A 17,926-nucleotide genomic window follows, 5' to 3' on the forward strand; every position below is an offset into this window, starting at 1 on the left:
CATGCTTACAAGTACAAGCTGAGCTTCGCTGATCTCTCACAATGCCCGTCCTGATTCATGCTCTCGTGATTGCACTAGTCAAAATAAACCTCGTGGCCAGAACTCTCACAACACTCCAGCAGCCCATTGCCACGTGAAACCTTGAGAAGTTTGCGGGTTGTTTTGCGCAGAAATTTGATGTGTGATAGGAATTTTGCTATTTGGATTTGTGAACGATCACTTTAGTTCTGTGTCATCGACATGACCTTTACATTCCGTGATTACTCAAACATTTCACCTGCTTGAGATGGAAATGAAACAGTTTTCCTATATAATTTTTTGTCAAGAGATTTTTAACTGGCTCTTACAATCATGCTTGTTTGCACTACGCATCACACACACGCAAGCTACTGAAGCCATTTACTATTAAATATTTGTCACATGCGCCATTACATTAGTCTTCCCTTCGATCCAATGGTGCAAAGCACAATGGAATATAACAGAGTAACAATAACAAGGGCGACACTAGACACGGGAGTCGCAGTTTTCCGGTAATGCCCACCTGGTTTAAAGCTCCCTGTAAAAACTGCTAACTGCATCTCTGAGTCTCCGCTTTCTGACAAGAGACTACAGGAAACTGGCAAAAAAAAAGCTGCTTGGCAGTTAAAGACTGACTGCAATACCAATATTCAGAGCATATCGTGCAATTTGAGAAAGATTACAAACAAAATGAGTGAAAGGTTGTTTTTACTGCTCATTAAAAATTGTTATGGCTTTTTAAGAGTAACCGCACCGTGAAGCCAGTCTTTGCAGCCCTTTAAATACAATGCACAACTACCCCAACAGTGCCCAATTCTTTAAAACAGTCGTCAAAGCAGCCCAGATCTGGGTATTCAAAGCGGCCCAGATCGCGTTGCCATTTGTTGCATAGTTTGCCGGAATTCTCTTTGCTGAGGAGGTTGTGTAGTCACCAACATGCCCATCCACAAACGGCCGCAAAGTTGCAACAGCAAGCCACATTTATACCCCGGCTACAACAGGGTCCCAATGTCATTTGACCCAAATGGGGTGCTTCGAATGCCATTCATAATCCGCCGTGCTACACTATAATCCCGATGGCATTTGAAAGCTTTCACAATTGCTTGCCATGCTGTAGTGGCACTGTAGTTGCCCCGTTCCGTTTTTGTTCAATAACACAACAATCAAATTTAGGAGCAGTCTAATGCAGTAAAATGATATCAAATTAGAAGAGACGCCAGTTTTGACTCTAGTGTGGTGGCTGTTTGCGAAGTTTTAGTTTTTTTTCTTTCTGCAACTGACCGACTGGTTTTGAGAGTACGAAAATTAAATATGTTGATTTCATATTTTAAGTAAATGAACAGTGAATAAAGTTCCACAAAAATATTTTGTTTGTTTTACGTACGGAAGTATTATATTTTTTTATTTCCGATCGAACACGCTGCGTGCGAGTGCTAGAAATGGCATTTGAAATCCCAAATGTCTCTCTCGGTGCTCATTTGGCTCGAATGTCGTTTAAGCCGATGGCATTTCAAAACCTAGTGTAGCAGCACAACTAGGCATTTGAGTCAAATGGTATTTGGTTCAAATGACATTCGGACGCTAGTGTAGCATGGGTATTAAATTGCAGCACAGACCGCACATAGGGAACGGTCTAATTAGATCATTGCCCAGCACATAACGGGCAGGCGATCACGCGAGCTGAGTAAACTGAGCACACCACACACTGACATGCTACTCAGTGAAAACTGTTAAACGCGTCAATTATAACGCATAACGCCTGTGCTATGCCGCTCTACCATTTCTGCAAAAAAAGAAAAAGAAAAACGCAGTCGGTACCGAGGACTGTCACTGAACTGTCGCACGTGTTGACAAAACCCGAGACGGGGTTTCATCTAAATACATGCGAGAAATGAGTGATTTCGTTCCGGGTAGCGCGGGACTGATGATTGAGGCCTAGAACCAAGAACTAAGCTACGCTAGAAGTTTTAGTTAGTCCCAGTGGACCACAGACTTCCATCGAACATCCGTTGGACATCCGGTGTCGGACATTTGGACGTCCGTAAGACATCCGCAGAAAGCCAGCGGACGTTTCACAGACGTCCGTGGGATGGTCCGATGCAAAGGAATTGCTCATCCTACGAACGTCCGACAGACGTCCCAGCCGGATTTCCCAACATCCAGCGGATGTTCAAAATCGGATATTTCCAAACCGAGATGTACAGGGGACGTCCAGGGGATAACAAAATGCGGATATTGGATGTCCGCCAGACGTCCGCTTCTAGTCCAATATTTTTCGAATCAGGGGGAACCTGTACTTGCTGTAAGCCTCAGTGCCTTATTGATAACATGCCTTGAAGCACTACTCCAGCTTTAAGAATACTTGATACAAAAGCCCCTTCTGTACCTTGTTTTGGCACAACGCTAATTATAAATGCTTGCACCATGCACTCTGTGGATAGACAACTCCACACCCTATTCATATGTCTTTCCAAGAGCACGAACAGTGATGTCACATAAGTATAATACAGTGGAACGTTGTAAGCTTATCGTCACGACTTTTCAGTAAGGACTATGCATACGCTCCGGGCTTTGTGTCAGCACAAATATGAATAAGTTGTAGTAGGCAGTTACCAACTCGGTGAACAGGATGCTTCAACATGACAGCCCGCAGTGTACACACGGTTCCGTATTGAAAAGCGGTTACGATAATAAGGTCGCAAATTTCCACTGTATTATGCTACTGCAAACATCACTGCTCCCACTCTTGCCAAGAAAAATATGAATAGGGTGTGGAGTTGTTGGCCCACACAGTGCGTGGTACAAGCATTTATATTTACGGTTAAGTCAAAACAAGCTACAGAAGGGGCTTTTGTATCGAGTATTCTTAAAGCTGGAGCAGTGCTTCGAGGCAAGGTATCAATAAAGCGCTGAAATTTACAGCAAGTACAGATTCTCAAGTTTATTATAGAAAACTGAAACCTACACTACTCAGCTTTATGAATCTATACTGAGTATGTTTGGGATATTTCCATTAAATTTGGAAGACAAAACCTCCAGCAATGCACGCTAAAGAACAAACAGTTAGCTTGAAAAAGTGAAGTATTTTGCTGAATAAAATAGATCTAGCACACTACAGATTACATGTTGCAAAGTATGGCATGCAAACTAGATGAAACGAAGTCGCAAAGCTTGAAAATTCTTTATTTAACACTTTATAACCTCCAATGTAAATACAACCTTTCACGTGCCCATCGTGCTTCATGCCAGGAACATCTTGGCTCAAAATTTTCCCCAACTCCTCGGTCAGCACCTGCAAAACCAAAAGCAACAATTTCATGTTTTTGTCCTATACACGGCTACATTATTAGACACAAAAAGAATTTTAGCCTGCTTTTGAACTATTTTGGTTGGCTCGACTCTACAGCTAATGTAGTGGCATGCCAACAAATACCAATGATGTTTGAAGTACTTTTGACTGCACCCTTCAAAAAAATTTTACGAGGCATTGGGGATTCTTTACTGTTGTGGTTTTATGTCGGAACATGCTTCTGTCATCACTTCATGGCGAACTAAATTTTTGACTCTTGAAAACCTCTACAAAGCCAAATGATAGCTGAAACTGGTAGGATTCGCAGTGCTTCGCTAGATTCCCTCGATCTCACTGACAAGCTGTACTGTCTTGCGCACTAGCATAAGCAGTTTGCAGATAGGGTACTGCAGAACAAATGCCTAGCCTAATTTAAAAAAAGAAAAACTGCATACCTCGGTTGCATCGAGCAAAGCTGTTCTATGCCCGCCGAATATTCTACAATATAAACATACATTTTCACCAACGCGCTTTGACGGCATCTATCAATTATGAGGTATGCACGCCGTAGTGGAGGCCGCCGGAATAATTTTGACCGCCTAGGTATCTTCAACGTGTGCCTAAATGTCGTACACACGGGCGCTTTCTTTTCGCCTCCATCACAAAAGCGGCCGCCGCAGCCGAAAATCGAACCCGCGTGCTTGGGCTCAGCAGCACTACGCCCTAGTCACAGAACCACCGCGGCGGGTATTGACGGATACGTGCGTCTACAAGCGCATACAGCAAGCACGGTTAGTATATTAGTACACGCTTCATGCTCACGTCAGCAAAATGCATTTACTTCGCCGCGTTCGCCGGCATAAGCCACACTATAGGGCACCTCGGCGTAAACACTACGGCCGCGTCCTCTCTTGTAGGGTCGTGAAATCACCCACCTAAAACGCACCGTACGGCTTTTTACACGTTTCGCAACACCGTGCCTACATTTCAACTCAAGGCCAACGCATAACGCATCTCCGCAACGAGCTCACACAGTAAAAATTGTTACAACCCTTTCCGTAAACTTGAGTGGACGTAAAAGTAGCCACTGCGCACACCACGTCGTAGGTAGCGCCGGGCTGAATGCGAACGCCGGCACACTCAACGACTGTGTCTTTTAACGAGAGCACGTGCACGTACCGCTGATAGCTTTACGGAAACGGTATAACTAATTTATCGCGCCTATGATTGCGAAGAAAAGATGATTCCCTGAGCGCGTTGGCACTGTCATTCAAAACGCGCTAAGCCAGTTATGCCTAACTTCGGCACAGCGTACGGCGTTTGCAGTACACGGAAAGCTAAAGACGATTTCCCGCCCCCTCCCCACTCACCGGCACTTATAAAAATGTCTTACCTTTCATTGAGGACGCAAAAAGATGCCTAGAAGAAAGCAGCAGGGAAGCTAGTTGGCGCTTTGCAACTTGCACACCATGTTGCACACATAAGCGAATGGCTAATTGGCTATGGCTATACGGCTTGACGTGGCTTGTCACAGTGTTGGCAGTGTTGGCTTCGCCGGCTTCGCATCGCACAAAAGACAAACAAAATTTAGTTACTAATAGAATACATTTTAGCCTAATTATCAGCAAATCAAACAACTGTTTTTATGAAACTTTACGAGATCTGCTGCCCTTCTTTTTTAATTCGAACATAACTATATCATATATCAAGTTGACTCGTTCAGCCCGCATCAAGTGTTTTGTGCGCGAGGGCTACAACTTTGCTTTCTGAGCTGGCAAATTGTTTGCCTCCCGCTGCAGGAAGCAAGAATATAGACAACATAATTAACTCGGGGCTAATTACGATAAATTATTAACATGATTGCGGAATATTGCTTCAACCATGCAGACGTACGATGGGCGTCCAGCGGACTTTATTGATGGGACCACAGTAAACGTCCATGCACAAACGTAGCTCGGACGTCCGTCGGACCAAATTGAACAGACGTTCACGTTTCCCATAAACATACATCCGAAGTACGTCCGCCAGACGTCGAGCGCGGGACTTGGACGTTCGGCTGTAAAACGGACATCCTATGGATATCTGTGGTCCAATGGGGTGTATCTTTGTCTACAGTTGTCCTTGCTCGGCTTTCCGGCACCTGCGGCATTTTTTTTTATCTGTTGCAGTGATGCCCCTTCTACACTAGTTGTATTATAAAGTCATGTAAAATAATCAACAGCTAGAGGTACAAAACAAGTTCGGCGACGCGAAAAAGTGCAGTAAACGTTGCAACTTTTCCCGACAGCCCGGGAGAAACCTTTCGAGCGTTTCCGCACTGAGTACCCACTTTCGACCACAGAGCAAGAAATCATGCATAAAACACAAGAAGGGCATTGTAAAGGTTTAAACACTGAGTGGTGCATATAAACAACTTGCAATAGTTACCTTGTGAAATGACGTTCCAGCAGCACGGCGCGACGGCGTGCAGCATCCGCGGGCGGCCATGTTTATAAAACTGCAATGGCTGAATCGGCTGAATCAGTTTCGTAAAAAGTACACAAACGTCTCTAATGCTGTAGAATAACAATGAAGCTTTAAAATGTATTGATATATAATAAAATAAAATAAAAATTTTACTTTTTAATCTATAGTTTTAAATATTGTACATAAATACGAAATAAAATAGCAACAAGGCAGACCGAGAACCAAGCAGCAGGCCATCTGAGCGGGATGGGGATGGTTCTTTCCTCCCTTAGAAAGTTGCCGTGCTCAAAAGCAGCGTTTTCAGTTGGTTTTATCAGTGTAATAGCCTTTCTCTGAAGCACTTCCACGCGCTACCTACGGGTGTGCTTTATTTTATAGGTCGACGCGCGAGACATTTGCTGTACGGCTGTACCTCCTTCACGCGCATTATGCGCGCCTATGCGTTTTATTCTTCTATACCCAAAAATAAAACATTGGGCTGACCTAATCAATATAAAAGCACGCATGCGCTTCAGCATACATCCTAATCACAGCCATTCTTGGACATTTTTAGGACTCTCCCATCGCGGAAGTCCCAGGGATGCCCATAGGCTGTGCTGTTTGGGACATGGGATTTAGGCCCTTTTTTGGGACGTCCTTAGGATGTTTGGTGTTGTCTGGGTACCTGGCTAAGTTTCGACGAACGTCTTTAGCATGTCAGAAGCTGCACTGTTTGTTTTTTTTTTTCATTTCTGTTAGAGCTATTATGTTTCTTAATAGGTGACCGGCGTTTCGCAGTTGCCGCAAGGTACCATGGGTACTTTCACTTCCGGTTCATCGCTAGCAGAATCATGGCGGCTGCGGCTGGGTCTGTAGCTGGCGAGCCCGATCTTCGAGACTCAACAGAGGGGATTGATTTAGCGCCATTACCTGCTGCTTGGTGAGTTATGAGTTTTCATACATCTGAGGTTACTATTATGATCATGGTTAAACGAGTCTGTACGCGGAAACATCCATATCGAGACAGCGGGGGACGAGGGGTGCGGGAGTGTTTGCGCAAGCCTATTTCGCCCGTCGGGTAAGCGTTCCGGGCTCAGTTCTTTTAGCTATGTTTTCCTTTGAGGCAGCGTTATTTAGTTGTGAATATTTATACCGTATCACGGACTGAAATCAGTGTCGAAATGGAAGTTCTGAAACTCGTTTAGCTGCAACACCCGATCGGTGCCTTGACGCGCTTTAATCGCGCTCCGAAGCACTGCCGTAACTGGCGTCGTGAAACGTGGTGTCATAAACTCACCGAAGTACTCGCCCGCCGTTGCGACCGTCTCAAAGCGTGAAAACGGGCGTCGTGATATGCTTGCCGTACTCGTAAGGTTGACAACAATTTTGGGCTTCATATCATCACCGTACTACTCGCTGACATGCTCGCTCGCCGTCGAATCGGGGGTCGTGAAATCACTGTACTTCTCACTCGCCGTCATGGCCATCTCGCGAGGCGAAGAGGGGCGCAGTGATATGCGTGTCGTAATCGTAAGGTCGACAACAAAATCGGGCGTCTTGAAATACCCGCAATACACGCTAACCGTCGCGACGGGCGCGACGGCGAGCGTGTAGAATTGGTGATTTTAAGACTAACATCACGACGCCAGCCCTCTGAAGGATGTGTGAGCAGCGTGCGATTGCAGAATCCCGTGGCTCTTTGACTCCAGCGTATGCGATCACTCGCACTAAGCGTGTCCCTGTGTTTATCACGATCACACCGAATGCCCTTATAATGGTAGCGAATAACAGAACGTTCATAAACGTGTGCTACAAACTACCACTTCGTTTCCACGAGATACGTCCGTCTGCTTGTATATATATGTACCAGAGTAGGGTGACGGTAAGGTTAATGTGGTTAGAATTTGTTTGCCAAGATTTTGTTGGATGCCCTTATAACATTTTGTATAGTGAAAGCGACAGAGCTCGTTTGCTTTATCATTTTGTTTATTTCTTATTCCAGCGAATCCAGTTCTGGTTTCGACTTAGAGAAAAGTCGCAACCAGATTTATGCGGAAGGGGAAGGACTGTGGCCCCCAATCACCTACGAGCACATCTGTGCGTACTTCGTCGACAAGCTGTGCTGGGATGGCGACACCGTGAGGGCCTTCAAGTCTGTTCAGGCTTTTCAGTATGTGAAATCTGGTAAGTACTACATGTTGCTTAACAATAATACTTATCGCAGGAGTTGTGTGCAGCATGGTCCAATGTGCGTGCTCAAGAGCGTGACTTTCAGCTTTATTTACCATTCACAAGTGCTGGTGAAAGAAAAGCAATCTGAGAGCCACTACTTGCTCCCACACCTTTGCTGCACACAACTTGTGAGGCAGAGTATAGAATGAGCATGCTAACCGTACCCCATACGTAGTCTAAAAAAGTGTAATGTGCGCCTGTGTAGAGAAAACAGGAAGTTGACAACTTTTCAGTGACAAATAAATTTGAATATAAGTTGCTGATAATGAATCACACCATGAAAGTAGAAAACACGAAGAGGGTCAGGCAGACAAATATTTCAAAAATGGAAAGGTTTGTGTGTGTTTGTATTTTTTGTGTGTTATTCTTTCATGGTATGGTTCATGGTTCATGGTTGGAGTCAGATGGAATATGGTTCATGGTTGGAGTCAGATGGAAATCAATGCGTTCATCTCACCTGCAAGTTGTTAATGACATTATACATGCCCTATACATTCACATAGTCACAGGAGACACCGGTTATAAAATATACTGTATAGATGTCATATCACTTCTAATGGGGGAAAAGTTTACAGAAAAGAAATATGTCCCAATGTTTGCCAATGTAACTAACAGCCATATCAGTCAGTGCCACACCACTAACACAGATTAAGTACAGCTAATGATTAATAGGGCTTGCAAGCTCCCCCTGCCTATAGCCAGAGCATTAATTATTCTTTTCCTAGTCCTTGCCTGCTCCTGCTAACCTAGATGCTCACTCTCCTACACTGCGGAAAAAAAATCCTTCCTACACTACTGCCCTAAATAATCTGTGTACTCAAAACCTAGCCGTCTGAGAAGTGTCTGATTCTATGTGAAGTGAGCGAAGCATGTGCCATTCATACGAATGCTGGAAATGGTGTCGCCCAGAAGGAACAGCATGAGGTGCCAGTTCACATCGTGCCGCTGAGTGGCCACACTCTCTTTAATCCATAATCCAGTCGTCTTTGGTTTGCAAATCTGCAGCTCTGGTTTGAACCATGGTTTCTGTTTTGCAGGAAAAGTTAATGGAATCAAGGTGGCACAACTGGAGAGCGGAATATCGATCGTGAAAGGTGAAGTGAGCCCGTCCCAGCGAATGGGAAAGCCGTACACCTCCTGGATAGGCGTGAGGCCATCTGGGGAAATCCTGGATGCCCAGTGCACCTGCATGGCTGGGTAAGACTGCATGCATTACCTGAACACTTTTCAGTTGTGTTGAACAGCACTATAGAATGGCCAAACACTATTTTGAGCCGCAAGTATTTTATGTGAAACCTAAAATTGCAGTAGCGCTACTGAAATCTGGCAAACAATTTCACGGTTCAGTAAAGCTTGGCATGATTTTAATCGTAAGATTAGTGCCGTCTAATGAGTAGTTGAAGGTGACTTAGTGCGTACCATAGCCAACTTATAAAATACATAACCAAAAATTTTTATGCAGTGAGGGTGCTTCAGTCTTGCGATATGACAAGTAATGTCTCATGTATTGATTCAGTCAAACATTTTATTTTCTTAGCTCAGAAAGAATGTTTCATTTTTAGGAACACTGAACGCATTTTGAATTGGTTGCCCCTAACTCTGACATGGAGGCATTAACCATGGCTTGCTGCATGCTTATGCTAGAGGCAGAGTGGCTGAAGCACATATTTTTCCATTCAAGTGTGCCTTGTAAATTACACGTCTGCAGGCTGGGACGAGTCTGTAGCCACGCTGCTGCTGCCTGCTTCGCAATGGACCTCTCCCGGGGTACGTCACGCGGCGGCCGTGACGTCACGGCGAGCGCACGTGCTGGGTGTGGCCGGGAGGGTGGTTGGCAAAACATTCGGACCCGCGCGCACGCGTATGCAGTGAGGCTGCATTAGACGCGCGCAAAAGTGGAGTTTGTGTTCATGTGTTCGGTTTTCTGATGCCGGTGGGTTGCTGTGCTCTCGGCTAAGCAAATCGTGCGAGCAAAATCAGCGGCATCAGGCTTTGCCGCGTCCCCAAACAGGTAAATTAGGCAGGTATTGTGGATGCGCGCAATGCGCCGAAGAGGCTAGCAGCCCAAGCAGCGACATCGTCCGCTCTTACTCATAGCAACGTTTCTCATTCTCGAACTTCTGCTGTTCTTCAAAGCGCAGTCATATCGTCTACATTAGCAGTCCGCGCTGATTACTGCCATGAAATGATGCTGTTTATTAACCATCTACTATCATGTAGTACCAGCAGAAATAGTACTGGGGGTTGGAGTCAGATGGAAACTTTCTTGCTGGGAAATATTGCCATGTTTTGATGAGATAGAGTACTGTATTAAAAATACAATGAATGCCTGACCTGCTACAGCTACGCGAAATAAATGTTTCGAAGAAGTATCCGCGATAGCCGCCTGCCGCCAAATCGACCACGACAAGTGTGGTTGTATGGGGAGATCTGTTCAAGTCGAACGAAATTCATTGCTTGTAAATGCAATACAGTTTTACCTTGATCAATAATATTATGCCTTGAGGACGCGGCAAAACTGACATGCTTGCCGTGCTCACATGCATGTAGCATCATGCCTTCGGCGTGAGATGGGCCGCTCACGCGTCTCGAAAAAACTCGATATCTGTTGGCCCTAAGCGAACGGACTCAGTGAATGTATTCTTTTGTTGCGGCCTCCCGACGCCGGCGTATTCAGCGGGTGTACAAGGACACTAACTTTAACTATCATGAAATAACGAGTACGGATAATTATTTCAGTGCCACTGTCGCAAGCTATACGCACTAACAATATGTGGCTGCTATGTTACTCTCACAATGGCGATGAGCCGTTTCGCGATTTTACTGGGGAAAAATGTAACAAAGCAATCGGTCACCTACGTAGAGCACGACATCATCGCGATAATTTTATTTGAATAATTTTTGGTTTTTGCTCTTTATATTTTTGTTTTGTTGCTGCTAATTTTACTTTTTAATCTTTTCATGCTTTGCCTTCTTTTTAATCTTTTCATGCTTTACCTTTCCTTTCCCCCCTCGACATGAAATCGTTCGTAAGCCACTGTATCCGGGCGACGCAGAGATACCAAGAACAGGGAGCGTATACGCTGCCTGAGGCACCGCGCTCAGCTTAAGCGGACCTCGAAAACAACAATGAATGAGCTTTCCTTGGTATGTGTCCCAACATAAAGCATCATAACAAAACATTCTTGGAACGCGTCGCAAACGCATCAATCTTCAGAATGACTCGTTAATGCTGTCACGCACTGATTATCCGAAAGCGTCACTCGTCATATACGAAAGTGTTGCGGAGGTTGTTGGTGCAGAAAGCTACATGGAGGTGCGACGTCCGCAGCTAGGATAGCTAGACCCCCACCTGTAATGTAGGCGGCCAGCGACGGCCCGAACCATCGGCACATCGTTCTTTTCGAGCACCGCGCGGCCAGGCCGGGCCGGCGAGTAACGTTGGCCGGCGGCGCAGGCGCGTTCTGCCAACCAAAGCCGCATTTCGCGGCCGCCAGCAGGCGCCACCCGTCGCGCACGTGCGCTTCGTGACGTCACGGTGTTTACATACAGGGAGAGGTCCATTGACTTCTGGACCCAAGAGGCCTTGGAGGAGGAAGCACCGACAGACCTCCCGTGCAAGTGGGTGAAGCCTACCCTGAAAAAGGTACGCATCATTATGCACGTTAGGCTCTGAAAGCAAACTCGAGTAGTTTTATCAATGTTCTGTCATATCCGCACTTATTTATTTGCAGGTAGTCCCGAAAGTGTCCAAGGACATCGTGTACGTGCGCCACAGGTGTGATACGCAGGAGAATGCGTGTCCTCGAGAGCAGGAACTACCCAAGCTGAATGGGACGCCAAACATTGAGGAGTTCCTAGGAAAACTCGAAATGGTGAGCAAAGTGCTACCTTGCCAGCGATCAGTGCTCATTCATAAGCATCATACTAAGTTCTCATCGCTTTCAAAAAGAGCAAACCTAAAACCGGACTCATTATGCATATACACATTACGAAAAACTGTCTGCAGACGGATTCAAATGCAAATCACCATAACGCCCGTGTAGAAGTCATTTGTCTGAACTCTCTTTAAACTGTCTGAGCTTATCATGTGGCAACAATTTAAACTAGAAGGATGGGAGGGAACATTTTAAGCACAAATGTGAGCGACTCACGTTCTAATGCTGCCTGCAGGTATTTTGTATGATCTAGTCTGACATCGACTTGGGCAGATTCAAAAGTGTTTGCTCACAATCCAGCGAAGGTTTATTGCGGCTAACGGTGGCCTAAAGGTTTTGGTGCTCATGAAGAAAACTCCAAGCGGTTGAAATTAGTCATGAAATTTGCTAAAACTTGCGAAATGAGTCCTAAAAAAACGTTTCTTTCTAAGCAACAGCGTGATGTTTAAAGGGTAATTACTTTGTTCAGGTGATACCAACTGCAAGAGTGTTCACGTTGACCGGATGCCGGGCAAGGCCAGAAGACCCTCCGCAACCACAGCAGAAAGCTCGGGAATTCACATTGACCCTGGAGCAGCCGCTCTGCGAATTCAACCTCAAGGAGCTGAACTCCCGAGGTTGTGTGAGCCAAAATGTTCAAGAGCTATCGGAGTTCCTTATGAGTAACTTGTCAGTGACAGAGTATGAAGCAAACCGCATAGAGGTTGCAACGCGCGGCCAGCAAGGGTGTCCCGCATGGTTTAGGCACCGCAAGGGTCGTATTACGGCGTCCATTTTTAAAGATGTATGTCGGTCTAAGCGGGTCAAGTGTGCCACACTGGTGAACAAAATGCTGAAGCCACGTCCACTGGATACCCCTGCCGTGCAGTACGGTATCAGAACCGAGCCCGAGGCAAAAAGGAGATTGTTATGGTATCTCAGCGCATCGCACACCAATGCAAGGCTTGAGGATTGCGGTCTGATGATTCACCCGGACTATCCCTTTTTTGGGTGTAGCCCAGATGCAGTGTTTTACTGTGACTGCCATGAACCGGCCTTGGTAGAAGTGAAGTGCTCACATGTTTTGGAACACTGCGAGCCAAAGGACCTGCTAGAGGCGGGAAAGCAAATGTCAGACTTTTGTTTTACCAAAGAAGGGACCTTGAAGTTGACACATGCGTATTACTACCAGGTTCAAGCACAGCTCCATTTGAACTTAAAGGGAATTTCGACCTGCTTTTTCTATTACCATCTGCCAAAGGGACAAGGACCCATCCTGAGGATTGTAAGAGATGAGGCATTCATGGACACCAACATAGAGAGCCTAAACAGTTTCATGCGCGAGATTATTCTTCCAAGAATGATCCTGATGTAATCTACGTCATGTGAAGTTAAAGGGGTCGTGAAGAGATTTGATTGATTGTAGGGTTTAACGCGCCGACGCAACGCAGGCAATGAGGCGCGCCGTGGTGGAGAGCTCCGGATTAATTTTGACCACCTGGGGATCTTTAACGTGCGCCGAAATCTCGTACACACGGGCATTTTTGCTTTTCGCCTCCATCAGAAAAGCGGCCGCCGCGGCCGGGAATCGAACCCGCGACTCGTGCTCAACAGCGCAACGCCTTAGCCACTGAGCCACCGCGGCGGGTTCGTGAAGAGATTTAACGCGGGGAGTGGTGCAGGCAGAAGTAACCACGTTTAAGTAAACTGAGTGTAAAGTAAACGTCACTGCTAGTTGCGCTGCCGACCGACAATGTGCGCATGTGTGCAATTTTCTCTTCACGACCCCTTTAACCTGTTGCATTTTTTTTCGTACCATTACTGACAAATGTGACAGTTTTGAGGTCTGTTCAGTCATTTTATGTGTGCAATCGCCTTCAAGTAGCAAGGGAAGGGGTCCTTATACCTGTATAGTTCGTTGCAGTGACCCTATCATGTTTATTATAATGCACATTTGCTAGTTCATTGAATATATTGTTACTTCATGAGCAAGATTTGGATGATCCACTCTGTCATTAAACGGTGTCTAGAACTGTTATGTTTACTCGTTGGTTGTTCTTACCATTCTTCACCAGTGTTGGGGAAAGGTTGGTCAGCCCAGCCACCACCACAATGATTTCGTCGTAGAACTTGACCAGTGTGTGCGGCACAGTTCCGGTCATTATTTTTCATTTCTTAAGGTGGCCAATGGATCTTTCTACGATTATCCGGGACGATGAAATTCTCCTAGAGTTGGTCACCTCCCGTTCCAACAGCTGCTGTCGGTTCTTCGTGAAGCTGGGGGTGACTATCTGCACGTTCCTTTCGAAAAATTCTTCATGCAACAAGAATCCCCTGTCAGCCAACACCTGGTCCCCAGGCTCGAGTAGGTCCATAAATCCTGAAAAAAAGTTTAATGTTTCCCTCACTAACTAGCCGACTATACGACCGAAAAAGTGGGGTGTACTAAAACAATAATTACCGCTGGCAATGGTGAGCTCCTTGTCTGAGACCCTCCCTCCGCACGCCCTCGAGACAAACACCACTGCTCCATGGGGGTTGACAGCCACAAGGTACTTGAGAGTGGAATTTTGTTTATAGTTGCTCCACACGATCTGCTGCGTGTCCATGTTAAGAGGCCTAAAAGAAAACATGTATTCCTGTTGCATACTGCAAAAACTAAATTCAAGAATAGCTAGTCTTTTTTTTAAGATTTTCAGTTTCACCTTAAGAAGTATACGTTACGCAGCTTCAGTAGGTAGCAAACCAAGGTGAAGGCACTTCCCCAAAATACACTTTCATGCAGCATAACCTTGCCTCGAAACGGACACTTCGGTGCAGTCAATGACAGCTCGCAGCTTGGAGAAGTGCTTCTGCTCTTTCAACGTGAGCCAGCTTTGAGCTACTTCAGGGCTTGGAAAAACAATCAGGCCCCGACAGAGCTGCGTCATAGCTGTCAGCCAGACCCGGAAATCTCGACTTGTCGTCCTAGGAGAGACCTCAAAGCGGTAGGCCAGGTCTTGAAAGGACATGTTGTGCCTCAGCTTCATCAGGAACATTAGCAGCTGAGCGCCCGTTGGGAAACTTTTTTGGGCAGCAGGCATGAGGGGTGTGAGCGTGCTCAAGATGAGCATAAAAAGGACCTTTGTTATGCCTGCAAGGTGTAATACGTTGATCTGACATAACAAAATACAAACAAGACATACTACTGTATAGTTCGTGCAGTGAGCCACTGACACATCAAGCGATAGTAAAATTTAGAACACGTACTTTTATGAATGAATTTAATGAAAGAACAATAGTCAAGTTTACCAGCAGGCGTTAGTTTTCACACCTTGGGGTGGACACTACGCCTGCTAGTGTGGGGAACGGGAGAAGGGAGGCAAGGGAGAAAGCAGTTACAATATTAAGAAGGGAGAGAAAAAACGCGAACACACACAAACACCGGAAGGAATCCGCAGTCGGTCACTGGCGCAGCACTTTCTGCAAACTGAGAGGGCAATCCTGCTGTGATGTTATTGTTTACTCCAAAAAGTAACATTGGATTCACAGAAAAGAAGCAGTAAGGTATGTATAACGAAGCTAGTGAAGTTACCTGCATAAAAAAGCACCACATCGTCACGCATGGTAGTAATGTCCTTGTCCAGCTTCTGCTTGTTCCGCATTGCTTCAAGTTTAATCTTCAGCAAAGAAACTTCTCCTTTAAGAGTCTTCGTTTCCTCCATGAGGTGGGTGCAGTTTGTGCAGCGAGCAGAAACGGGCTCTGTCTGCACCTCCACACTCAGTGTGGAGATGCATCTGAAATAAATTAAAGGTCGTTGCTGAGACATGAACAAAGTAACTGCAATACGCACGACATGTAACATACGCTGGCAAGCTGGTCTCCACACGCTGTTGGCACTCCATAGTCTGCTCAGAATCCTCAACATTGGACGTGTTTGCTTGTGCAGGTGGCACTTGAGGTGCTGCCCGAGCTTGCTGTAGCGCCAATGATCGCTTTGCAGACATCAGCATGTGGCGTTGGTAGCTGGAAAAATGAATTACAGGGAAATCGAGAATTCTGTTGACAATGAGCTTCAAATAAAAGTGTTAACTACCTTTTTGTCTTTTTTTCGGACTGCCGCATGGTTGTAGCGTCGTGGGAAAAGAGTGACGGGATGTAGTCTACGTGGTTGGGATCAGTGTTTGGTGTTCCTACATAAAGAAAGGCACATGAAATCAAGACAGTAAATGAACCAAGCACATTACTTAACAGACTGGGAACAGTCGCGCGATTCTAGAATCTACGTGCTACGCAATCGCACAAAAATATCTGGATAAGACGGGCGGGCCTCTAAGTGTTTTTTTTTTATAGGAAAGTGGTCTTTGGCAAAAGTCTAGACCCAACCACGGGTTAAACGAAGCGGGCCTGCGACCCGTGCAGCCACGAGGATTTCGAGAACGAGTGCTCTTCATTCAATCTTAAGTTGATCTCGAATCGAGAATAACGATTGGTTGTGGGGTTTAACGCGCCGACGCAGCGCAGGCGATGAGGCGCGCCGTAGTGGAGGGCTCCGGATTAATTTCGACCAACTGGAGATTTTTAACGTGCACAGAAATCTCCAACACACGAGCGTAAAAGCGGCCGCCGCGGCCGGGATTCCATACCGAATCGAGAATAACAAACGCCGAGGTAGCAGGGCCATGCACACAACGGGAGTGAGCCCGCTCCGGCAACGCGCACTGCCGCAGACAAATATTTTTCAGAGGGTAAACAAAAGCGTTACAGTTTGGCTATGTTTGATCACTACGTTTCATTACACACAGTTCATACATAGCACTCGTCCGCGTGAACGCGCACTTGTTTGTTAATAACAATCCCCGGTCGATATCGAAGACGGCATGTACTCTTTGATACGAAAAATACGCAACGCTCACTTCTACCGCTACTCGACTTTTCGATGTGTTAATAGCTCAGAAATCGTTGTTTCATGCGACTCCTACTTGAAGGAAAACAGAATAAGGCACTACTAACCTGTAACGAAATGGGCCTCGCACAGACGGGCTCCAACGCTTGGTTGCCACAAGTCGCCTCGCTGCGTCGCTCGCTTCACAGCGACAGCCCATCGCAGGTTCCGTTCTTTGTTCCACGGGAACCGAAACATCTTATTACCTTTCTGGCTTGCGTTCGAACAACCTACTGCGGAGCAATGAACCATTTTTTTTTTGTGGTAGAACGCAGCTGCAGCTCTCGCGGCACGGTTCTCAACGAGCCGCTGCTGCCGCTGCATCCCCGCACGAACCGGAAGCGCAAAATCACGTGATATTAGTCATCCGGTGACGACACTTCCGGTCAAAACGCCGGTCACCTATTCCAGACTTGCACAGCATTTTTTTCCCGTGATTTCATTAATTAACTTGCCTTGGTTCTTGCTATATGGCGTGTGTGGGCAAATATTTAACCACGTAAAGGCTTGGAATTTACTTAACATTTTCGCATGGTTTATATTCTTATAACAGGCATTAGTTATTGTCCGGGATTGGGTAATCATATCCCCTAAACACATTTTTCTGTGACGTGCATATTCGAAACGAAGCCGCGTTCGTTGTCCACGCTGCAAAATGAAGCCAACCTCTCCCTGTACCAGTATCAGGTCTAAACGAGGCGACGGAGGCGACAGTAGAATTCATTTGTGCCTGACGTTTTGGAGGATGTTACTGCCGTCGCCGACGCCCGGAAGAGCGGCGACGAAGCGCGCAGAACCGCGTCCCCGGGTAGCTCTTGCTGGCGATCGCGTACTCTACGAAGACACAGCTGCTTTTTAAGTGACCTAAACGTACTCTTTGCCTATAGACGTCACCATAACAAGTTTTTTTTAGGGCGCGGAAAGGCGAAAAGAAGCGAACAGAACCAAAACACTGCATGAACCCCTATCAGCGACGCAGCCAACGCAGCGCAAATCCTGTCAACGCCGCGGACAAGCGGCGGCAGGCGGCGCAGCGATCGCGAAGCTCAATCGCCGCCTAACGCACTGGTGGACAATGGTACGCAGCTGTCCGGGAATAT

At 46.2% G+C, this 17,926-nt stretch overlaps 1 protein-coding gene and 2 long non-coding RNA genes across 3 annotated transcripts; 1 reads left to right on the top strand and 2 right to left on the bottom strand.

Moving 5' to 3' along the window:
• Positions 1-3,184: 3,184 nt before the first annotated feature.
• Positions 3,185-4,759, bottom strand: LOC144164383 (uncharacterized). The gene is made up of 2 exons (XR_013321177.1): positions 4,701-4,759; positions 3,185-3,310 (listed from the first exon to the last, which is right to left on the bottom strand). It is a non-coding gene; the product is annotated as an uncharacterized LOC144164383 (long non-coding RNA).
• A 1,828-nt stretch (positions 4,760-6,587) lies between these two features.
• Positions 6,588-13,315, top strand: LOC144164388 (uncharacterized). The gene is made up of 7 exons (XM_077694915.1): positions 6,588-6,692; positions 7,755-7,936; positions 9,022-9,181; positions 9,693-9,755; positions 11,543-11,630; positions 11,719-11,859; positions 12,392-13,315. Exons 1-7 carry the CDS (start codon positions 6,604-6,606, stop codon positions 13,274-13,276), a joined length of 1,608 nt encoding a protein of 535 aa, XP_077551041.1. The 5' UTR covers positions 6,588-6,603; the 3' UTR covers positions 13,277-13,315.
• Positions 13,316-15,253: 1,938 nt separating this feature from the next.
• LOC144164400 (uncharacterized) lies at positions 15,254-17,149 on the bottom strand. The gene is made up of 4 exons (XR_013321188.1): positions 16,895-17,149; positions 15,978-16,074; positions 15,749-15,907; positions 15,254-15,678 (listed from the first exon to the last, which is right to left on the bottom strand). It is a non-coding gene; the product is annotated as an uncharacterized LOC144164400 (long non-coding RNA).
• Between the last annotated feature and the right edge of the window lie 777 nt (positions 17,150-17,926).

Source organism: Haemaphysalis longicornis, unplaced genomic scaffold, assembly GCF_048455015.1.
Source record: "Haemaphysalis longicornis isolate Haplotype H1 unplaced genomic scaffold, Haemaphysalis longicornis Haplotype H1 scaffold_1, whole genome shotgun sequence".
Lineage (NCBI taxonomy): Eukaryota > Metazoa > Arthropoda > Arachnida > Ixodida > Ixodidae > Haemaphysalis > Haemaphysalis longicornis.